General features: G+C 45.7%; 1 protein-coding gene and 2 long non-coding RNA genes across 10 annotated transcripts in view; 1 reads left to right on the forward strand and 2 right to left on the reverse strand.

The window, feature by feature from the left end:
- Window positions 1-19: 19 nt before the first annotated feature.
- LOC307206036 lies at window positions 20-1,631 on the reverse strand. Its single transcript, XR_013834221.1, has 2 exons — window positions 650-1,631; window positions 20-209 (listed from the first exon to the last, which is right to left on the reverse strand). It is a non-coding gene; the product is annotated as an uncharacterized lncRNA (long non-coding RNA).
- Window positions 1,632-2,212: 581 nt separating this feature from the next.
- On the forward strand, window positions 2,213-4,112 carry LOC307206047. The gene is made up of 2 exons (XR_013834233.1): window positions 2,213-3,073; window positions 3,451-4,112. It is a non-coding gene; the product is annotated as an uncharacterized lncRNA (long non-coding RNA).
- Window positions 4,113-6,580: 2,468 nt separating this feature from the next.
- ATP2B3 (ATPase plasma membrane Ca2+ transporting 3) overlaps window positions 6,581-24,061 on the reverse strand; it is a 121,728-nt gene continuing 104,247 nt past the window's right edge. For 4 of the 8 annotated variants that reach the window (XM_079958662.1, XM_079958660.1, XM_079958661.1 and 1 more), the window contains one exon: window positions 6,581-7,638. In XM_079958662.1, the coding sequence (XP_079814788.1) occupies window positions 7,315-7,638 (324 nt within the window). In that variant the 3' untranslated portion in view covers window positions 6,581-7,314. Of the gene's footprint in view, window positions 7,639-19,466; window positions 19,621-24,061 lie in introns of all 8 variants that reach the window. The other 4 variants (XM_079958665.1, XM_079958664.1, XM_079958666.1 and 1 more) reach the window with 2 other exon arrangements.

The raw sequence follows: 24,061 nt of genomic DNA on the forward strand, positions 1-24,061 counted from the left end.
ACACCAAATTTGTATCCTGTTTGTTTTGAGTGACCCAGTAGAACAGAACGGGCTGGATTGGTGTTTGTGCCTGGATAGACTGTGTTCTGTGGTGTCCCTGAATCCCTCTCCAGCCTGGAATTAGTCTGAAGCCTTTGATCCTCTACTCTCAACTTGGTGCCAGCTCAGAGTCCATGGGGAAAGAAGAACATGGAGAAGGAACCTGTTGCCTCCTGTAATGGTTCTAGGGGTTGCTTGTGCGTAAGTTGCCGCCACTCTTGGCTTGGTTGTCTGGTTGAACCCTTTCTGTCTGGACAGCCCTTCACTTCGTGGCTGTCTCAGTCGCTGGCAGAATCCGTCAGTGGGCGTTTTTTGAATCTCTTCCAGCAAAGAAGTTCTTTGACGCCAAGTCTCCTCCCACTCTCCCTGCGCGGAAGTCTTCTGCGCAGGGAGGGAGTGGGCAGTGGAGTACCCGTGCTCTTCCCGCTGGTTTCTGGCGAAGAGTCTTGGAGCCTCCTCTCCAAATCCTCTCTCTGCCCCCCTTCTCCACTGGTGTTACGCTGATTTCCTTCCCCAGCAGATGGGCTGCCTCTCTCCCTACTGGGACCCTCTCCGGCATCCCTCTGGAGCCTTCCCTCCGCCTCCAGCTCTGATGGCAGTTCCCTGACACCTCCCTACTACAGGTGAAACATGTTGCCAGGATATTTCCCCCTCCTGTTTCTGGAATGGTTCCCCAAAGCTTCAACGTACCAGTCATAGATCTTGGATGAAGTACCATGACTCCATGACATCTGACAAAGACTCCACTGCTGTGAATGCCTTAATTCCAGAGTAAGAAAAATTCATGGATGAACTATGGCTGCCAATGAATAGAAAAAAAAATGGCACCACTCATTTCAAGCCTCATCATACCCCCTGCAGTTCTTTCCTCCCAGTGTTAAAAACTCAGACATATAAACTAGGAGCCAATTGGCACCTTGAATCCAGGTTGTGGTTGCCCCAACAGAATGCATCTTCGCCAGGGGGTTGGACTAGATGACCCGAGTTCCATCTGTCAAGCTGAAATTTTGGCACTGATTGAACAGTCAAAAGTTCAATCCTTGAGTTCTTCCCTTTGCTCTTTCAAAACTCTAGAACTCGAGTTTCATCCAGTTACACGGCAGTATCTTCAGGACATGCCAAAGTCTGCATGTTGATAGCACAAAATAATTAACGTGAGATTTATTGCCATGGGATGTGATGGCTCTTAAAAAGGATTAGGCAGATTCATAAAGCCTTGGTCCGTCACTGCTCTTAGCCTTGCTAGCTACTGGATGCCTTACAGGGAGTAATTCATAAATAAAATTAAAAATAATAAGTAACGTGTCCACAGACAGTATACCTTTTGAGTGCCGTTTCATTCTTACACCTTTGCCTGTCCCACTTGGGGTGGGGGTCAATTCTTCATGCTTCATAATGGCCAGATAACAATTGTTAGCCCATCCTAGTGTGGCAGAGAAAGCTCAGGGACGCTGCCTGCCTTTGGCGACTAGGCCAGTGTGGGCCAACTTTCAAGGACATGCTGCAAGTCAGGTCGAAATGATGAGCCACTGCTGCTGCCATGTGCACTACAGTCCCCACGCCCCCATTTGTGGTTTGGGGTGGTTTTGCCCCCACCCAGTGGCATAGCGTGGGAGGTGCAGGGGGGGCCGGCCGCACCGGGCGCAACATCGGGGGGGGGGGGCGCTCGCCGCCTCCGGAGTCGCCGAAGAGCCTCGGGCGCAGGCTGTAGCAGAGCCCCATGTCTCGCAGAACCGAAGAGCTGTGCGCACGTCCGGGCTGAAGGCGTCCGGCAGGCAGCGGCTCTCAGCGCTCGCCGCGATCCCCGCGCGTCAGGACCGCGGAGGGCGCGCCAGGCAGCCCCTCCTCACAGCCCCGCCGCCGCTGCTGCTGCTGCAGCTGCTGGGCCATGTTGCATTTTCCTCGCCTCTGCCCTCCTCCTCTTCCGGGCAAGCGGCGTCGTTTGGGCGGCAGCGCCAGCGGCAACTCGCCTCAGATCACCTGACACGGACCCGCCGCCACTGCCGTGGCTACCTTACCGTAAATACCCCAGCCCAGGCAGCAGCAAGAAGAAGCTGGCAGCGGTGGCAGGTTAGGGGTTAGGGGCGCAAATTACTTGCCTTGCCCCGGGTTAGGGGGCGCAAATTACTTGCCTTGCCCCGGGTGCTGACAACCCACGCTACGCCGCTGCCCCCACCCCACTGTGAATGAGCGGAAGCAGATGCCAGTAGAGCCCTTTCTAGGGCATAGCTCTTGCGCCAGAGCCCCCTGCTGCCTGTGCCACTGATGGCTGCCAGCTCACCACTTGTTAACTAGATCTATTCCAGATTGACCTCTCATTGCAGTACATATGCAGCTCAGCTCCTGCATGTCTGCCATATTTCTACTTTAGTATATTTCTACTTTAGTGACACACATCCTGAACTTGTAGGAATGACTCTTCAGTCTTCAGTGGCCCATGGAAGCAAAAATGGCATTTCTTCATCTCTAGGGTGAATGCCCTTTATACTTCATATTAGAAGTCAGAATGGAAAACCAGTTTAGTTTTCAAATGGAAGTGAATGTAAGGACTGAGGATGTGTGTGCTTCTAGTCCCCACCCCCCACCACCTGTGGTGTGTCTTCCAAACCTGGCAATACCCTTAGCCAGCATACTCTTAAGAGACAATCAGGCATCAAGTGGAGAGGATGCTGGAAGTGGAGTTCTAACAAAGGAAGCACCTGCTACTGGTTAGAACAAGTTGGACTAGCCACATGGGGTTGCAGAGAGACGTGCTCCAGCTCTTGGTTCTAGCAAGCCAGCCACCCCTTCTCCCCACCACTGTCAGTCAGCATCTTGTGTCCCACACTGCATGCTTAGTTTTCATTGTTTTGGGACCCCCTTCCGCTTTTAGGGTTTTCTTCTACAGTTTTTTGGGACAGTGGATGGAGCTTACTATTAGTGTATACTCCTTAGGATGGAGGAGAGTGGGAAAAAAGGTTTACCAAACTTACGCAAACTGTAGGTCCCTTATGGATGGTCCCCAGTGTGGTCCACTTGACAGTGATGATAAAAGGTAAAGGTACCCCTGCCCGTACGGGCCAGTCTTGACAGACTCTGGGGTTGTGCGCCCATCTCACTTAAGAGGCCAGGGGCCAGCGCTGTCCGGAGACACTTCCGGGTCACGTGGCCAGCGTGACATCGCTGCTCTGGCCAGAGCCAGAGCCGCACACGGAAACGCCGTTTACCTTCCCGCTGGTAAGCGGTCCCTATTTATCTACTTGCACCCGGAGGTGCTTTCGAACTGCTAGGTTGGCAGGCGCTGGGACCGAGCAGCGGGAGCGCACCCCGCCGCAGGGATTCGAACCGCCGACCTTTCGATCGGCAAGCCCTAGGCGCTGAGGCTTTAACCCACAGCGCCACCTGCGTCCCTTTTGACAGTGATGATGGTAGCAGCCAAAGAAAGGAAATAAACTCTACATACTATTTATTACAGCCCACTGCATTTTGAGAAAAAGTCCTTTATCAAAGGCACTGTAAATGTACAAATAACAAGAAGGATAACTGGTACAAAATGCAATAGATTATCATAAATGCATGTTAAAATTTATCCAATACCCAAGTTCGGTGGTTTATATATTACTTGTACATTTACAATGCTCTTGATAATTTTTTTCCCCCAAAACAAATTGGGCTTACAAACAATATTTTGTAGCACTTGTAGTTTATTTCTCCCCCATTTTTGCTTGAAAGTGTTGCTATCCTGGGACTATGGCTGGTTTTCTGCTTTCGCTTTGGGTAGCAGCCTGGTCTTGTTTTAATAATCAAGTCATTAAAGCAATTTAGCAATCTTGGGGGCTTTTAGCCTGATGGCTTTGTGATTTTTGGCCTCTTCCATTTGGACAAATGTACAAGCGCCTTTTTTTTACTTATTTATTATTATTATTTATTATTATTTTTAAAAAACCTTTCACCCTCTCCCCCTTTTTACTATGATTTATGAAAAAAAAATATCCCCAATGAAACGCAATCCCACCCCTCCCTTAGAAGGAATGCCCTTACCCTCCCGCACTTGTGAAATAGCAGAAACTCACTGATAAACACCTGGCAAATTTGTACAGCAGCAAAGTGATCTCTTTTTTGTTCGGATGGGGTGTGTGTGTGCATATATAAGCCCAGACTGGGACTAAAGCTTTCCTTTGGTGGCCCATTCCGTTTACTTGAAAATTAAACACTTAAGATTTCCATTTTTATTTTTTTCCCCTTTAAACACTCAGATGAGGAAAAAGAAACTTTTTTTTGTTTTCGTTGTTTTTCTTGGAAAGAAAAGATGACGACAAAAAGATTTACAGATGGGTTTGGCATTTGCCCTTCCGAAGAAGGGATGGCTTTTCTGACAGTGCTGCAGCTGGTATTTTCAAGCAGGTTTGCCCTGGGAAAACGCAGAGTATGTTCCACAGTTTCTAAATATTACAGACTTTTAGTTACGTGCGAAAAAAGCTGGGGCTGCAAGGGGTTGAGGGCGACTCATCTTTGCAGCAAAAGACAAAACAGTCTGGTCAGGGACAGCACCCATGAATCCTGACTCCTTCCCCATCTCCCCCTGGCTGCTGTAGGTGCAGCTCCTTTGTCACCGTGTGTGACAGAACTATGAATGGTTCTTTGGTGGCCTCTATGTAGCCCCACATTGCGGAACTGTATCAGTGCAGACCACGGCACCAGATACTTGTAAGAAACCCTCAGCATCATCCAAAGGGTGCTGGCCCTTCATTTAAGTTCAGTGGTTGCACTCTGCCCAGATCCGTGCTTGCTGCCATGGAGAGCCAGTGGCAGTTAGGAGCTTTTCACAGGTTCTTTCTGGCAGGAATGTTGTATAACTGAGGTTAAGATAAGCTGGTTTGGTTTGGAAGAAGATGAACGCAAGCTTAACCTAGTGGAAGCCAGTATTCTCTCTGGGCGATAAAGGCGTTTTTCTGACCTTATGACACCATGTGCTGCTGTGCCGTAAACCTCAACTTTTCTTTCTCTGCCCTCGCCTGCTAGACCAAAGGTTCTCTAAGCGAGAGCCAATGCAGTGCATCCATCCAATAGCGCGTCAGAGTCACACCCAGCCATGGAAGCTACTTGTTGGCCTCTGATACGGCATGAGATTCTTGATCTCAGGGTCGTGCGTTTGATCCCACCTTGGGCAAAAGACTGCTGCAATTTTGGACTAGATGGTCCCTTTCAACCCTAGGATTCTATGAACTCATTCTCTAACTCTCTGTCCTGACAGGATTGTTGCAGGACTAACATAGAAGAATGTTCTATAGGCTACCCTGAACCGAGAGGAAGAGTGGGATATAAACGAGCAAAGCAAACATTACCTCCTCACCACCACCTCACAGCACTTGTCTGTGCATAGGATCAAGGTAGCATGTGAGCCAGGAATGCACACTGCTCAGCAGCAGGAATCTCTGCCACCTTCAAATGGTTGCCTTGTGATTTTGGCGTACGAGGCAGAAATGCGTACAAATGGTACGCATTCTCTACTGCTAACTAGTATGAGGCACAGCCCACCAGGCCATTCACCTCTACGGGCTGAACAGTAATGCATGGGAGCTGCAAGAAAAGGCAGCAGTGCTCTCTATTCTCTGTGCGGCAGACCAACTTCCCAGTGAGTTGGGCCTCATGGACCTGTCTCCCACCTTGTCACTCCTAAGGGCACCCCAGTCCTCGCTGCCGTGGTACCTTTGGGATCGTGGCTCCCATGTGTGAAGGAAAAAATAGTGAAGTAGAATGGAAATGCATGAAGTCTGCTTAAGGAAAAGTGGAATTCTCTTAATAACCTTGTTTCTCCCAGCCCAGCATTTGCAGGTACTGTCATCGGGTCTGGAGATATGCAGTCCTTGAAACCACTGTAAAATGAAAAGCATTATAACATGACTAAACTCTGGAATAAAACTGAATATAAATCAGCATTATTAAGTAAAAATGAGTGGAAGCCAGAACTACTTGATGAGTAGTCATTAACTACTAAGGCCACTAAGCCTGCATGCATTCAAATGTCTTTCCACAACCATGAGGGCTAGAAACCTATTCCTTCATTTTGGGCACAAAATATAAGATTATCAGAAATACAACTTCTTTGCCAGTCTGATCAATGCTTTGAATGAGAAATTTCTAATATCAAGAAAGTTGTTGCTTTCTTTCTTGGTAGATTAAAAAAAAAGTAGTTCAATCTTTATCTTTCCCCCCCTTCTATAAACAGTCTCTTTTGCTCAGATATTTATTGGAAGCTGATCAAAATTACCAGCTTTAGGAAGCATTTGGATTGAGAGTACTTCCAGGGAGGGGGCTTGGGGGGCAGTACACCATTTCAGGGAGGCCTGCTTTGGATCAGGTTCTGTATAACTGTCTGAAAAGGCCCAAATTTGTGCCAGTGCAACTAGACCCTTAATTTCCGCCACTCTGCATCTGTGCAAGACCCAGCCCATCAGGGCTTCTGTTACTGTACTCAGCAACTGCCCCACAGTCAATTCCCACTCCCAAGAGGAAATAATCAATGTTCTTTCCCCGGCAAACCCTGATATAAAATACAAGCTACAGCAAGCAATGATCTTTTTTAAAAAAAACAAAACAAAAACAGATTTGCCCTAGGCTGAAATTCCCTTGGGGGAGAGGGGAAAGGAGAAAAGAGGGTTTGATAACAGGCATGCGTTATGGTCAGAAGGTCCGTTAATACATCTGTTGGTTGGTATCATATATATATATTTAGGATAATAGATGTCTAGATTATTCCTCTTTTTTCCTTTTTCCTTTTTTTTTGTTCTTTTCCCGGTGCAAATATAGTTCCTTTTTAAAACTTTTTTTTGGGGGGGAGGGGAAACCTGAAAAGAGGTCCCAGAAATAAATCAAAGCAACCCCCAAACGGGGGATTATCGTGGGTTCGGTGAGTGTGTTTTGTGTCCAAAGAGAAACGAAGAACAGACTAGAGAAATGGGTGGTTGTTTTTTTTCCTGTACACCCTCCGGGACTCAGCCACAAACCCCTCATGGGTGATTCTGAAGAAAACTTTTCTCCCCCTTCACAGTTTGTCTATCGCTTTTCATTGCATCAGTTCAGTTTCTCGTCTTGATTTGCCTGAGCCAACCAGTGGCAGAAACCGTGTCCATTTCCACCCCGTTAAGAGAAAAAACCTCCAGTGTCAAGAGGAGAAACACCATCTCCTGCCCGGTTTCTTTCCTGACTCACTCAGCTAGTCCTTGTCTCCCAGGAGGAACTGAAGACCCCTGCTGTGCACAAAGTCATTTTGACTGGTTGCATGGTGGGGTTGTGTTAGAGGGAAGTTTCCATGCTGTGGAGCGGGCTAACAGGGCTGGACGAGGAGGTAGGTGTCTTGCTGGCATCCGTGCTTAGGTAGATGCCGCTGTCAATGGCGTTGTTGTTCTTGTTGGGGGATGGTGGGGGACTGGCCCGGAAGCGCCGTCTCGGGGGACCCTCGCTCTCCTCCACGTCTGTATCATCAATGAGGGGGATGTTGTGGATGTAGTCGTTGATCAAGAACTCGGGCGTTGTCATGAAGTTATGGATGGAGGTCTTCGTATCTGGCTTCTCCAGCCCTTCGTAGAGGGAACTACGGAACGCTTTCACTACGCGGATCTGCAGGGAAGGCCAAGAGGAAAGAGAAGAGAGAGAATGAGAGCTTGTCTCTTCAGAGCCGGAACTGACGCCAGGCCACATTGGTGGGACTTGCTAACTTTGTCCTTTGCCAAGCTGGCTTGGTCAAGGAGAAGGCTGAGGAGAAGGGATAGGACCTTGCAGTCCTAACACTTAACTTTCCTCCTCATTCCAGCCCCTGTCAGTGCATTGTCAGTGGTTCTCCAGGGTTTCATAAATATCTCAGGTGAATTTGTTTTCAGCCCTGCTAGCTAATTGAGGGCACTTCTATGATACAAAACAGCATATATCAGTTTTATACCAGTTTAACTGTCATGGCTTCCCTCAGCAAATTGTAGCACAGTGAGGGGGCTAAGAATTCTGTATGTCTCTAATTCCAATTAAAGAGTTACGATTTCATGGGAATGACTGTTAAGCCAGGATAAGTCTGTGATGTTGTACATTTTAAGGTGATGGTAACTTGGACGTAAGCCATACAAATTTTGTGTGCTGCAAAAGCTCTGCTCTGACCCACCTTACATAGGCTATAAGCAGAAGCAAAGAAGCCAAAGACAGGCTTGTGCAGCTTTATACAGCTTTACACTGTTCTTGATATCACCTCCCGCTGCCCTACTTCATTTTCTTTGGCTTCTAAGTCCCAAGGCCTGACTCAAAGCTGGTGGAAAGAGCGGTCGCCCATGCAGACAACCAGCCCCTCTGCTTTCTTAACTATAGCCCAGTTTTCATGTGTTTTGTTGTTCTTTATTTTCCATTTCCTCGCCATACCTGGGATATTATTTATGATTCCTGGTGGACATTGATGGAAGGGGTGATTGGGGAGAAAGGTGAGGGGGACTAAAGGAGCCCTCATCAGCAGTGAAGAACTAAAAAAACTAAAAGGGATGAGAAGAAGAATCAATAGAAAAAATGGCAAGTGCGGATGGTTAGAACAGGAATGGGGGAGGGTGTTATGTGGCCAACATTTTTTCATTGGGTGAAACAATCTAGTGGCTTTGTAAGGGACAGACAGTGGAGGGTGGAAATGAATTTAATCTAAAGAAAGTGAGAGAACGGAAAAAAAATTGTGTGTGTGTGTAAAATCCTCTACACTCAGGAAAAATCCTGAACTTTTTGTTTTGGGTACAGCATTTCATACCTGCTCTGTTTCTTTGCTGCTTGTTTCCCCCCATCTTCTCACCCCTCAGTCTGGCAATTAACACTGGCGTTTAAAATTCAGTTGGGCTCCCCTTAATTTCCTCAGAGTTGAGAGCATAGCAGCTAATTTACCAAAGGTGACAGGGGAGTAGCATTTGATTTCCCAGCTTCAGAAAAAGCTTAAAATATTCTCAGCTTGTCTGGTTTCACGAACGGAACGAACCTGCTGCCTCTTTCAAGGAAGGGCTGGGGGGAGATGGCTCAAAAATAAACAAGCAGTGTGCTTACTGCCATGTCCATCTTAATCAGCCCTGCAGTGCTTTGTGGGTAAAAATCCTAAACCATTCTGCTCCTAGCTCAAAATTTCTGGTGCGTTTTGGTGTGGGAGAAGGGGGAACACTTTTTCTCCCATGAGAGAGGAGTGGCTCATCTTGATTAGTGCTTAGGAAGCTGGTGGTGGACAAGAGACACATAATGTGGACTAGTCTGCATGCCCAGTGAGCAAACGAAGTAGGACAGAAGCACAACATTCTAGGGCAGCGCATGCAGTTGGGTGCCTGCATGCCACATCATGCTTTAGGGGCCCAGAATCCAGTTCCTGTACCCAGGAGATGGAGTGGGAAGGATCAAGCTGAGAAGGCCTAAAAGAGAAAGACAAAAAGCAACAAAGCAAAACCCAGAACCCCAGCACAATTCGGAAGCATGCAGGAAAGGCAGAAATACTGGGTCATATACTGAAAGGTAGCTAAGCAAGTAAGAATGGAGCTTAGAGAGAATATGGCATTTGAAGGTCTGAGGCTCCTAAATGCTCTTTCCTCCATTGGGAAGGGTGTGCGGCTATTATGTGAGAAGAGAACCATTTTAGGTTCTACAGTCAGCAAAGAGAAAAATAGGGTTCTGTTGCTGTTCATGGTAAAGCAAGGAGTCCTACAACCAACTTTCAGCTTTGCGCAGAAAGTGAAAAACAAAACTGGAACCCAACATTTCAATGTGGCTGCTCAGAGTAAACTTTTAGTGAATACACACGATTTTTTGCTGGGTGGTAAGATACTAGATAGTGCACACAACCATTTGGTAAGCCCATTGTTTCTATTGTTCTGCCAAGTTGTGAGGAAAATCTTCATACTTTTCAGAAACCCAGGAAATAAGGGGAGAGGTAAAATTTGTGTTAGCACATGATAAAACCATGCTGGCTTAACAAGTGGTTACATGTACACTGGTAAATTACCAGCTAGTAAATGGTCAGCTACATGAAGGGAAAGGGGGCAAGTTCCTATGCAATTGTGTAGTCATGAATGTAGCAGGTGCTACATTCTACTTAGGCCTCTCTGGGACTGGGAGTGGAAAGATTTGTCTTAGCAGCATATAATAAATCTAAAAGACTAGGAATATGTTCAGTTTACTCTGTTCCATGTTGGCAATGTCATTACTATGCTCTTCAACCCTGGCCTCTGATTAGTCAAAGAAGGTAATTATATCACCCTGGGTTATATCATGTTTCAGTTCCAGGTATCTTGGTTGCTGCATTATGTGTTTAACTTAACATTATCTGTTGAGCCTCCCCCCCCCCCCCCCCCGGGTAACACTGTGCCCCTGCCATGAGGTAAAGCGAGCTTGTTGCCTCAGGCAGATTTTGTGCATTATTAAGGGCAGCAGAGTTGGAGACCAATCCAATGCATGAAGCCCAATCCACCAGGATGTTCTCATGCACAAGTCCCACTAAAATGAACAACTGCTTCATAATGATACAGTGGTTCATTTCAAAAGGGTGTACATATGAGACATTTTCAAGGTTAGTTAGCAGGAGGGAGGCCATGCTGTTTTTCCATCTCATTATGTCTTTGGTCAGCCCTGTCTACCTTAAACAGTGCTCTCCTTTTTGGTTTCCTGGCTCTTTCTTGCTCCCTGAACTGTTGGCAGTTGACTATCTCAGACCAGTGACCTCTCAGCATATCGCCATCTACAGGGCAAGTTTTAAACGTTTCTGAGCACAGTTCAAAGTGTTGGTGCTGACCTTTAAAGCCCTAAACGGCCTCGGTCCAGTATACCTGAAGGAGCGTCTCCACCTCCATCTTTCTGCCCGGACACTGAGGTCCAGCGCCGAGGGCCTTCTGGCGGTTCCCTCCCTGCGAGAAGCCAAGTTACAGGGAACCAGGTAGAGGGCCTTCTCCGTAGTGGCGCCTGCCCTGTGGAACGCCCTCCCACCAGATGTCAAAGAGAAAAACAACTACCAGACTTTTAGAAGACATCTGAAGGCAGCCCTGTTTAGGGAAACTTTTAATGTTTAATAGGTTATTGTATTTTAGTGTTCTGTTGGAAGCTGCCCAGAGTGGCGGGGGAAAACCCAGCCAGATGGATGGGGTATAAATATTATTATTATTATTATTATTATTATTATTATTATTATTATTTGATGATTGTTAGGGTTCCACCTGTCAAAGAAGGTAGATTGCCAATCATCATACTGGAAAGACCTAAATCACTCTCAGAACTACATTTCTCACAAGAGGCAAAAAGCTTTTGGGGGACTGGTGGGGGGGTTTCTTTTTAGTAGATACAGATCTAAAGGGCAAAGGGTAAAAACCAAAAATAAAACAGCCCTCCATGCAGCATGTCTTCATGTGCAGTTTGTCTCTAAAACCTGAAGGTGGAGCAGGGATGCATCACCTTTTCTCTGTCCGGTTCAAATTGTCATAAATGGGTATTGTAACCAGACTGTATGTAGCTCACAGGAGAGTTGAGAGGATGAATTAAATGAGACCTACATAATTTGTAATTCACCAAGCCAGCCCACGAGCTTCCTGTTTTTGGTATCTGCCTGTTGGTGTCAAGTATCTACCAACTGGTGGTATCTACACAGCTGGTGGGCTACATTCAATTTGCAGGGCCAAAGGCTGTGCAGAGCTGAATGAAATGGTCCCATAGTGCTTTTTCCCTCTTAAGAAGGGATGGAAACACAGGATTATTACTGGGGCAGGAAGGGAATCAACTAAAACAATTTGAGATTTGAAATAGGGATATTGGTCGGGGGTTTTTGTTTAAAGGAAGCTGGTGATGCCATCAGACCACATTCCTAACCAAGCCATGGACCCACTTGGAGTGCTGCCCTCTTAGGAAAAGGTCGCAGTGTTGTGCTGTGCAGATGGGAAAGCAAGGTGGTGGATGGTTTGCAGCTGCTGGTACATATAGCAACACGCCCCCCCCCCAATGCACCACTGGGAGAATGCAAGTTTTGGATGGAGGAAGTGGAGATGAGGAAGGAGGGGTTGCTTTCATGCTGCAAGAAAACCAGGGCAGAAAACCCCAAACTGTGACTTCAGAGAAGCAAAACAGCTCAGACAGGCAGACAGACAGACAGTGAAAGATGCCTCCAATCACAGCCTCAGGACACGAAGTGAAGAAAGACCCATGCATTGCTGCAACAGTACGGTAAACTTTCGAGTATTGAGGCCCATCCTTGCTGTTTTGGGGAGGAGACAAGGGAAGGGAAGATTATGAGTTCATGCTGTGCCACTGGTGCCTCCGTCCATGCCCCACAGGCTACCCTCTTGCCCCTGCCCCAAAGCGGATGGTAAGACACAGAAAAGAAAGATGAGCCAGCAGGTTGAGGGAAAGCAGCAGGTGAGGGGGGCAGGATAGGACCCTTTTGGAACATAAGGGCTCAAGACACTGGGCATATAGTGGAAATACATATGATTCAGCATTGGCTCTGCACTAGCAGTTCAGGAAAGGTTACAAAACCCACTGCTAACACTCCCCCCCCCCGACATGTCTGAATTCCAGCCATAAACTGATCAAGTAGCAGTTCTGCTTCTGGGAAACTGCAGTTCTCTGACAGGAGCTATGCTTCTGTAAAGGAGAATTCTCACCACCCTTACCAAACTACAATTCCCAGGGTTCCCAAGGGGAAGCTGACCTGGGCCTGCTCCACTAACAGGCTGAAGTTTCAAGTGTTCCAGATTTAATAGAATTTACTTTGTACTCTAGAACTCAGATGAAACCACTGATTCCTGAAATTGCCTGCCATCCCTCAGCAGAGGCTGCCTCGAGGTTCCATATTGTGGTCATGTTAGAGCAGGGGTGGAGAACCTGGTACTCTCCAAATGTTGTTGAGCTCCAGCTCCCATCAGTCCCAACCCAGCACACACAGTGGTCAAGGATGATGGGAAGTGCAACATTTGGAGGGCTACAGGTTCCCCCAGCCTGTGTGACAGAACCACTGGCTTTTATAAGATGAAATTTAGATGCCAGATCTAAACTCCAGCCCTCTTGTGTCTCCAACCTTAGTGAACTCATTCAGCCAGGGGAGGACTTCGGTCCTTCAAATTTCAGCAGCACCCTATGCAAGGCAAAAATTTGACACCTGACCCTTGCCTTCCTTTCTGCTCAATTCACTACTTCATAGTTGTGGTGCCCTGTCCTGCCCCCCCTAGGCTGAATGCCTGGTGCAGTGGAAATGGTTATGCTGCCCTAAACCCGCCTCTGATTGAGCTACTGTAGGCATCCCTTGCAAGAGAGCCTTCTTATATTAATGGGGGCTGGACAAGTAGAAGCTCCTCCCCTCCAAGAATGAATGACACCACTCACATACATGGGTGAAAGTAAAGGCATGTATTCAGGAATACCACATGGATAGGTGAATCCAGTGGGTCTTCTTCCTCTCAACACTGTTCTGGATTTTAGCATTTACTTTATTCTAACTTCTGATTGGGGATTTTCCAACTAGATCAATGTGGGGCCTCTGGATTTCAGATCTGCTTTCTCCTTCATTAAGAGGCCCAAATGCCTGGTGAGCCTCACTGTCAGCTTTCTAAAATGCCCTTTACATGGTCAGATAGAAACCGTATTCTAAAACTGATGTTGCTGGTTTAGCAGGCATCTCTCTCTTTGTTGATCCTAAAGAAGCAGCCACTATAGAAAATCTGGACCTTACATAGCTGAGGGCCATGCTAAAATAGATGAGGGTCTTCCTATCTTTTTCATTCTTTCTTCTTTTGGTGAGGTGGCAAGGGTACCTGGGAAGGCAGGCTGCATCTTATACCTGCATGTGATGACCCAAGTCCCCATGAGAAAGCAGAAAGCAGCAGTGATGAGATGAAGGTGGCAGGTGAAGAGAAAACAAGGAAAGGGAGTTGGGGGAGGGAGAAGGGAACACTTTGGCTGGTTTATTGTTTGGGGTTATTGTTTTTTGTGTCTATTTTTTCTTTTTCTTTTTTTTTACAAAAACACTACAGGAAATCCCCGGCTGATACTGAGGTGGTTTCATCCATGATATCTCGGCAGCTGCAAAGGGGAGAGAATAGGAAGGGAAAGTTTGTAAGGGAAAGGTGCAAGGGAGAAGGAAGAGGACAGGGGGTTCATGTCAGGCTCGTGAAAAGGGGTTCCAAAAATAGGTTCCAATAAAGTCCAATGCAGCCTTCCCTCACCTGCTTCCATCCACCTATTTTGGATTACTGCTCCCATCAGCCTTAGCTACTGAGTTCTGAGGTTGATGGGAGATGTTGTTATCCAAAACTCCTAGAGGGGACCAGGTTAGGGAAGTCTGGTCTAGTGAATATTGGGCAGCAGCCCAGTGGCGTAGCGTGGGGGGTGCAGGGGGGGCCAGCCGCACCGGGCGCAACATCTGGGGTTAGGGCAAATCCACGGGTTAGGGGGCGCAAATCCACGGGTTAGGGGGCGCAAATTACTTGCCTTGCCCCGGGTGCTGACAACCCACGCTACGCCACTGCAGCAGCCTGTGGGAGGCTGCAACCTTCTACTTAGGTATCCAATATATCTTAGACTTGGGTATCGAATATTGGGTTTTGTTTTATGTTGTTTTTGTCATGCATATTGTGCTTTGTGTATATAATATGAACTCAGAACTCCCTGGGAAGGTGTTAGCGGAACTGGGAGTGTCTCCCTAATGCTTCCTATTGTCAACTACAACCAGTTATACCTTGATAACCTTATTAGTACAGACTTCAACTACCACATTCTGGTTCCAGATTTACAAACATGAATCAGAGCCCAAGTCTTTACATGAATCAGAGCCCAAGTCTTTACTCTTGTTATGACGACAGCAGGATGGCTATTAGTGGGCAACAAAGTCTGTGTTATCTTATACATGCTTATCTGGGAGCAAGCCCCATTGAATTCAGCTTATTTCTGAGCAGAGAGGTTTAGGCTTGCAGTGAAAGTTGCAAGTTGTGATTCTGATTATGCACTCCTAGGATGCCTCACGTCACGGCTGAGCTGGCAAATTGTGTACAGATTATAGCTTTCCAGATAGTGGTATTGTAGAGGTCATACAATGCTTATAATACATGCACTCCATTTTGTGTGTATGTGCGACTGCTCTCACAGTATTGGCCAATTTGATTTTGCAGTGTAACAAATTCCTGAATGTATGACCAGGACTGCTGTAGTAGATACTTTTACCTCAGCAGTGGAGCACTTGGGTAATTTTAGATTCTGACTAATGGTCTTATGTGTGAGAGATGTCTTTAGAATATCTGATTATTTCAATATGTAGCTAGCCAGTCCTTTTGAGTTTGGGGGCTCTCCTGATCATTCTGCTGAGTAGGACCTTGGACATCTGCCCCAGAATCCTGCCCTGACAGTGTCACTGCTGTTCATGATAAACACAGCTAATTTTGTCTTTCTAGCTTATGGTCAGGGAAAGTAACACTATGATAAAAACATATAAGCAAACATTTAAATTGAATAAATTTTCTTAAAATAAATATTAAAACTCCGCCCCACTCTTATTTAAACACTAGCCCTAGCAAATAATGAAATGTACACCCACATCCAGATATGATTCTTACGTAGGGTCTACAATACCTGGCACATCTTTAAGAGTACAGGTAACTCACAACTTACACACATTTAACTTGTGTGCATTCAGCTTTACATGCTTGGCAAAAAATGTGCTTTGACTATACGCAGAATGTAAGCCAGTGTAAGTTGGGAGTCACCTGTATATCAAAACAGATGAGCACTTGAGCAGTCAAAGTTTTTCCAAGCAGGCAGCAGCAGCCTTGAAGGAACTTTCACTTGTCACCAATTTGGATGTCGGAGTCTGCTATGAATGGCACAGAAGTCTTGCCAATAACTGCTCAGCTCATGTGTATGAGATATGATGTTAAGAGCTTGTCCGCACTTCCACTTGTTCCACTGCTTTTCCACCGGGGAAACCAGCTGTTTACCACTGAATCAGAACAAACCTGTTTTTCTGCAGATTGATGTTTGTCATAATTCACAGCGGTGGGTTTTCCCAGGGGAAAGTGGTGGGACAAGCGGAAGTGTGGACAAGCCCTAAGCTACAAAGGGAATTGCAATTGACTTTCCACGCTATCAAGAGGTATATGTGTAGTTTTCTGTGCAGGCATCCTGTTGTGTTCTATTCCAACCTGCTGTGGTTGAAGCAATCTGAAATTCACTCACCCATGCAGTGAGTGGCGTTTATGACACCACTTTTCAAAAAAATAATTTTAAATTAGATCTGAAATGTTATTCCACCTTTATTTTCTTTAATGAAAGACAGTTATGCAACAGGAAAATGCTGTTAAGTGTCTTTCTGTATTAAGGTGTTATAGTGCTAAAACACTGTAAAATAATAATGCAAAATGCTAACTAGTAATTTGTTGCCACCCTGCCACGGCCCTGTCTAGGTAAGCTGCAGCAGTGCTGGTGTCAAATAGGGGTGTTGTTGTTTTTTTACAGCTCTGCCTACTACCGATGATAATTCTTTATTTTAAAAAGATGTAATAAACTTTTGGGATGACATCCATTTTATCAACATGGTTAACGGCAGTGACCAAAAAGGGTTCTTGGTGTATAGGACTATACACCTCTTTAAGTAAATACATCTACATTTGTGGAAATTGTGTCACTATTCTGTTCATGTCAATTTCACCCTAATCATTTAGTGTAGAAGCACTCTTTACAGAGAAGCATTTGTGCCACCATGATAAGAGGAGGAAGGTTACATTGGAATCTATCAGGCTTTATTCCAAGAGGTGATGTGAGATAGCTGCCTGTGGCAGTGATTTTAGGTGTCATTAACAGTTGCAGGACACAATCCACCGGGACGTTCTTGTGCAGCTGCCACTTTGAAATGAACTGTTACATGGGTTTATTCATTTCATTATGACTTGATCAGGGGAGCTGCTGAGTATTTTGTGCCATGTGCTAATTAGGGGCAGGGAAGAGGGATGGTGGAAAGTGCAGTTTGGATTTTCTGTTTCATGCACCGAAATGTTTCAGGTGGTCCCTGTTTATTCTGTGAGCCTGAAATGACAAACTCCCCTTTGGAAAAATTAGGGTGGAGAAACCCATTTGCCATCCACAACATGGTTCCTAAAAAAGAAACATAATCATCATCAAAACAAAATAAACCAAAATAACTGACACAGCACTTCCAAGATGCAAGAGGTGGGGGAAAGACCAAAGGCCATTAATGGATATCAATTTCCCAAGGAGCAACAGCAGTTCGCTGGAAGGGAGGAAGAGAGTTTAATATAAAGGCAGCATTTAAAGAGAAAAAGAGAGAGAGAGAGAGAGAAACAACTGCTGAAATTGCAGCAAAGATTACGAGGCCATACTCGAAGGTTTACATGGTAGGGTGCACACCCTTTGAAAAGCAAGGCCAGTACATGTCATACCAAAAGGTACCATGAAACTGCCACACCACAGCGCTGGCATGACCACCAGCATGGCTTAGATTGGTTAAAAGAAAAGAGAAGAGACTGTTGAAATATTCTAAACAAACCAACTTGCTGAGAATACCTGAGACCTAATCCGAGGGCTGGAGTTCAGGGAGTGGAGAAGCTTACCTCTTTGGTTCTTTCACTGTCGTGCAAAAAAATGAAAAATAAAGAGGGGTTTTGTGCCCCCCCTCCAAGAAAGCATTGGCATAGCATAGTTTCTGAAGAGGGAAGGATAGGTGAGGCACAGGAAAGAGACTGAGGAGGGAAAAAGGAGCAAGGGAACCACTTTTTTCATTAACATGCAGAGGAACTGGTCCATGACACCCCTGTGGGTGCCTTCAAGAGGCATGTTCTCACCTTTTGCTTCTGAGCAAAGTGAAAGGCTTCCCTTTCCTGACACATCCCAGACCCCAGAGTTTCATTCCTTTCCATAAACATGCTTCTCACTCTTGTAATGCCTCGAGCCTTCAGAGCAAGGATTGTTGTTTTCTCACACATTCTCTTTCAAAGTATTTGTTTATTCAGAGGCTTTCTATAATAAATTCACTTTGAGTGGGGGGTGAACAAGAGCTGCTATGACATCTTCTCTGGACCCCATATGCTGTCTACCATGCATATTTAAACCAGTTTCAAACCTGCTGCGCTGCTTTGGCTCCCAGTCTAGGAACCAAGACAGGGCTGATCTAACATACAAATAAATGTAGTTTGCTGAGGATGCTGAGAATTCTGTTCGAGATCCTTGCCCTGCTCCTCCACACAAAACTGCAGTTCCCAGGGTTCCCAAGGAAGAAGGAGGAACTATTAAATGTGCCTGGAATCATAGATTTATGATAGCTATCTTACAAAAAAAAAAAAAAAAAAAAAAAAGGACAAATCTACTCAACACCCTGGATTTTTGATGGGCAAGCCTGACACTAAACCTGTCCACACTGGTTTAAATGTGAAGTGTAGGTGGAAGATGATATTTGAAATCATGTAAGTGAAGATGTTTGCAGCTGCTGTTGAGCAAAGCCTCTTTATTCCAATGTGAATTGCACTACAGCTGTGATTATTAGTGGCCCGAATCAGCCTCATCTGGTGTTTAGAAGTAACAATACGAGTCTGACCTGCCAGCTCATTCTAGTGTCCTCTCCAGTCAGGGGGCATGAAGTCACGGTTAGAAGGAAGAACTTCTCATGTGATGGTTGACTGGTTCTATGCAAAAAACTGCACTTCTTTTTCTTTTTGGTACTGACTTCCTACAGATTTAATATACACCAGAATTGCCTTGATCCTCACTATGATCAGCAGATGACTTCATATTTATCCCAGGAATGGTGATGCAATAAGCTGTTGTTGTCCAAAAGTTTCATGTTGTGGGGTCTGGTACCCAATCTTTTGCTCTCCTCTATGCAACACCCATCCACCCCACCCCAGCAAAACTCTGACGTGCAACAGTGAGTGACACACACCAAACACCACAATAAACACCAATCACCATCAAGATGTGTGGCTAGGCCGAGAAATGAAGCTGGATCCCCAGCTGGTAGTGCTCTATGGTGCTTCAGTTCCTTTGACTGAAACACAACCCCCTGCCCATGCAGAGCCCTCCCTCCCTGCCCATGACCTCACCAGCTGGGGATCTGACTCCAGTCCATTAAAAACCAGCAGCCACTGATAGAGAAGGTGAAAGAGGTGAGCAAACGAAGGAGAAAAGGGGTGCAGGTGGCTAAAGAAGGAGGGGCAAAGCGCAGAAATTGTATGGCTTTATATAAGTTGTAAATCCGGCGTGACTGAGACCGGACAGAGAAAAAACTGAAATAAATAATATTGCAACAGTGATTGCAGCAACGAGGGGCCAAGGGGGTGGGTGGGTGGGGTGGATAGAAGAGAAGGGAGGGGATACTGGAGGAGGGCAGCAATAGGATGGGGTTTTTTTTGTCTTTGTTTGGTTTGGTTTTTTTTAAAAAAAATCACAAGCAGTAAGAGGAAATCAAGACTCACTCCCGGCACCGGCGCTGGCATTTGCGGCGGAGAGAATTACGTGAGTGGGGGTAGAAATATTGGTTACATCGTGCAGTTGGCTGAGGACGGAAGAGCGGCGTCGGACAGCCCCCTGAAAGGAGCCACTTCTCTTGAAGGTGCTAACTACCTCCATCTGCGGGAGAGAAAATGAGATAGAAAATTTGGATGGCAGCGGGCAGCGGCTGCAGTGGAACAGCGCATACCAGCCAGAATTGGCCATGCTGGGGGTTTGGCCTCCTGCCACAGTCTATGAAGCATTATGCACCAGAGGCCAGCTAGTGGGAGTTGGCACCACACTGATGTTCTTTTATGGAAAGAGCAAATTGCACCAGCAGAAGATCGAGGCAACTGGTCACACTTGAAGGCTCCATTTCTAAAGAGTTTACACAAAGTACAAACCCTTAGCAGCACATTATACCAGAATTGTTGGGGGGAAATCCAGCAAGACACAAATGGCTGTAGCCCATCCATTAAGAACAGAGTGCAAGGCACAACTGACCTGAGGAACTCGTTGCTACAAGATGTTTGTGAAGAGCAGTGTTACAGCTTCGTTGGGGGAAATAATAAAATAATTAAAAGACAAGAATCATGGACAATAGGTTCATCATTAGCCATCACCAAGGGGCAAAGAGTACAGCCTCAAACAAGAGGATGGTCATAAAACATTTGCACATTTCAAATTGCTATACAGTGGTACCTCAGGTTACATACGCTTCAGGTTACAGACTCCGCTAACCCAGAAATAGTACCTCGGGTTAAGAACTTTGCTTCAGGATGAGAACAGAAATTGTGCTCCGGCGGCGCGGCAGCAGCAGGAGGCTCCATTAGCTAAAGTGGTGCTTCAGGTTAAGAACGGACCTCCGGAATGAATTAAGTACTTAACCCGAGGTACCACTGTATAACTGAGCAGTAATACAAATCTCTCATTCAAGAAAAGTCTGTTCCTTCTTAACATATGGCCACATTCTAGCATGACCAAGGAACTAAGCCAAGATAGGATTTTACACATGAAGGGGTGGGGTTTTGTAGAACAGTTGGCTGGATCCTTGAGGACTGGGGTGACCAGCGATAGGGAGTAGGGTTACCTCCACTTATAATTGTGTCCCAGTGTATACCGTTTCACTTCCTCTTGTGCATGTGAACAGCTGGCATTAATTCCTAAGGGGAAAAGAAAAGCACTGCCCTTGAGGTCACGGTTGCTGTCAAGGCAAAATCTACTCCCTAGTGCCTGGCCTTCCTTGGCAGGATTCCAACAGAAGGAAGTGCAGTCTCTAAACGGTGCATTTTGCAGTTCCCCTGCTCTGAATCTTGGGGGATACTATGTATGTTTTGAGCAAGATTGTCCTGAACCCAAGCACAGTTGATTGCATGAGAAGTCGCTGTAAGAATATACCCAACTCCATGAAACTTTCCACTCACGTGGAATCCCACCAGGAGCCATAAACAACTGAAACATAGTTGTAGGTCCCCTTATGTTATGTCAACCACTTTGAGATCTTCTTGTGGATAAGCAGCATATAAATATTTTCTAAATAAATCTGAGACAAATTATAAATATAAGGCTAATTCACACATTCATACAATGAGATTCTATTTCTTTTATACTGTTGAAGTTGCCAAAGAAAACCGATTCTCCACTTCTGATTTGTTGAAGCAACATGAACACAGTGGGCTTACTCAAAACAATGTGCTATTTTGTTCTGTTGTTTTTATTTCCTGCTAACGCACTAAGAATTGCAGCCTAAATATTGTATATAAAAACCATCCCTATTTATTGTTGAAGGTTGATTATGAGTAGTTTTCATTCTGTAGCCTATCTCATTGTTGGAGGCTGGCTAGGAACTTGTTTTGTTTTGTTTAATCTTAGTTATGCAAATAAAAATTGTTGGCAAAATTAAGTATAAAATAAAATGTCTGGCAGCAGAGTGCTAGGGGTGTGGTTGGTTTGTGCGCACTGGGCGCAGAGCCACAGGGGATGTCAGAACTATACTTCAGAAGGGAGAGGGGGAAGGCACTGGATTTTGGCCTGCACAGGGCGCCTGGGAAATTTGAGACCCCGAGGTCCCCCACTGCTGGCAGGGCTCAGGCAATATTAAGTCTGAGATGGAACAGCAAAGTAGCACCCCTGCCTTCCTGTTGCATACGCCTTATGGGGAAAAATTGAAGAGTGTGCTGTTGTGCAGCTAGCTAGATGAATGCTCCAGTGTTGGTCTGTATAGAAAGGGAACACACTGCTGCCCAAGAGATAAATAAAAGAACAAAAAATTGCTAGGTCGTGTGTGAGCGGAGACGTTTGCTACCTACATTTGCCACTTTTTTGCTTTAAAATTTGCTTTAAAATTGAGCTGCCCTACATTGAAGCATGCCGTGCCATGCCATATAAGTAATGAATCAAAGGACTAATATTAGAATATTACTGTGTAGAAAAGGCTATCTACCTGAACAAAAAAATCACAGAGCATCTACCTCCCAATCCTGCAAATTACCCTCCTTGAATTCTTGTTTGATGTAGTTCACTACTATACCAGAGTGTGAAAGCAAACAGGCCAAGATATTTATCGAAGACTCAAGCAAGCAAGTCATAGTCACATGGTTAGGAAGACACCCCCTCCCCAGATTTAACGGGGCGGGGGGCATTTCCCCTGCCCAAATATAGCAGTTGCATTTGGTACTTCTGAAACACACATAGCTAATTCATGCAGCAGGGTTATGGGACCACTTTATACAGAATTGGGGTGGATAGTGGTATCATCCATTTCTGTAAATGCCTGAGTGAGTATGCATTGCTCACATTATTTGTCCATTGAGAAAAAGGAGTGTAGGTATCCTATGGACAAGCCTGCTCCCATAGGCATTTGTGTTTGTAGACCCTGGTTCAAAGTTTTTGACAGAGGTAAAAACACACCTGGCTGCATGTGTCACCTGCATGCCAGGGTTCTGTTTAAGCCAGCCCTTAGCCACTAACCACCTCATCTCATCTCCTTCCCACCCAAAAAAGCATAATGAGGTATTAAAGCTATTGATAGATTCAGCAGAATTAACCAGTGAAGCTTTTCCTAGCACTTTGGGGAATGTTCCCCAGAAACAAACTTGCACAAGTAGAAAACTAGTATGTCAGGGGAAACATGCCTTGATATGCCATTTTTCTAAATGCAAGGATGTGTCATTTATTTTTATTTTTATTGTAGGAGGAATCATTCCAGTATGTAAACAACAACTGCAATAGGAAATGGTATAGTGATGGTCCATAGAAAGCCTTACCATTTGAATTGCACTGAATGTATGAACAAGGTGTGTCCCATGCACCTGACTGAGCAACTATGTCTAGGGGGCTCAGTGACGCCACAGGGGAAAGGATGGTGGGGAAGGGAAAGAGCCCTTCAGTGAACCCTGCGTAAATAACTGAACCATAGAATATGGTTCCCAAGGATCACCTAATCCAACCCCCTGTAATTTGGGAATCTCAACTAGAGCATCCATGACAGGTAGCCATCTGAAGTACCAGAATAAGAAACAAAAATCTGACTGCTGTTAGCAGTTCTCAAATATAGGCAATTGTATGGAACATGTGATGAATTTCTTCTGTTGCAGAAATAACAATTCTCTCAATTCTCAGTCTTGTGGAGTATTTCAGTCACACTGCAAGCTCACCTTCATTGCACCTTCACTTTTTCATGACTACCAGCAACATGTGAGCAGTGGCGCAAAGCCAGTGTTGCTCTGCAGGGAAAATAAATTAAGTGTGAGAGTTTTAGCTCACTGAGGTGGCCTTTGGCAAGTCACTCTCTTGGCTGCACTTCCCCCCAGTTATGCAAAGGGGTACTTGTCCACACTAGGTTGCAGCAAAGGTTGTGTATATTGTTATAAAACCAAATGAACCCATCAGGGAATGGAGGGAAGGCCATGGACCAGTTGGGAATTCTTGATCTCCTGCTGGTGCAAATGGGATGAGCAGCTGGATGCAGGTGAGCCTCCATCGTTCTGAGGCCAGTCATCTTTTTATACAAGGCATATTCTGAACCACAGGAAGCACCCTGCTCCCTTCTTCCTAGGCTGGCACCACAAAAAAAGCAAACGCATCAGCCAAAAAGGAGGACAAAGGAGGACACAGATTGCATACAATTTGTATATGCTAGTTTATATGTATAGGTGCAAGTTTAGAAATAATTACTATAATTTAAGTCAAAATACAACAAATCTCACCATAGCAGGGAAGAAGACCATGACTAGCTGAGCTCTGTGTGTCTGCACAGTCCATATGCTAACTATTGATGGGCAACTTCAAGACAGGGCTCTTTAAACAGGGCCTGGACCAGACAGACAGCCCTTCAGGTACAGGATTATCCCCTGCAGAGCAAGACACATTGTCATCCTACCTCTTTAACAGCTAGCCGGCCTCTTGGGAAATGCTTCCACCTTTCAAGTTGATGCAGATTGGTATTAACACCAGGTTGCTGCCATGCTTTGTCACCATCTCACAGGATAAAGCCAGTTTAGCGGGCTGGGGATAAGGCACAGTGCTTAAAAGTGAAAGAGCTGGGGCTTGGGCCTGCCTGGAAGCCCTACACTCCATT

The sequence above is a fragment of the Podarcis cretensis genome (assembly GCF_951804945.1).
Source record: "Podarcis cretensis genome assembly, chromosome: 17".
Classification (NCBI taxonomy): Eukaryota; Metazoa; Chordata; class Lepidosauria; order Squamata; family Lacertidae; genus Podarcis; species Podarcis cretensis.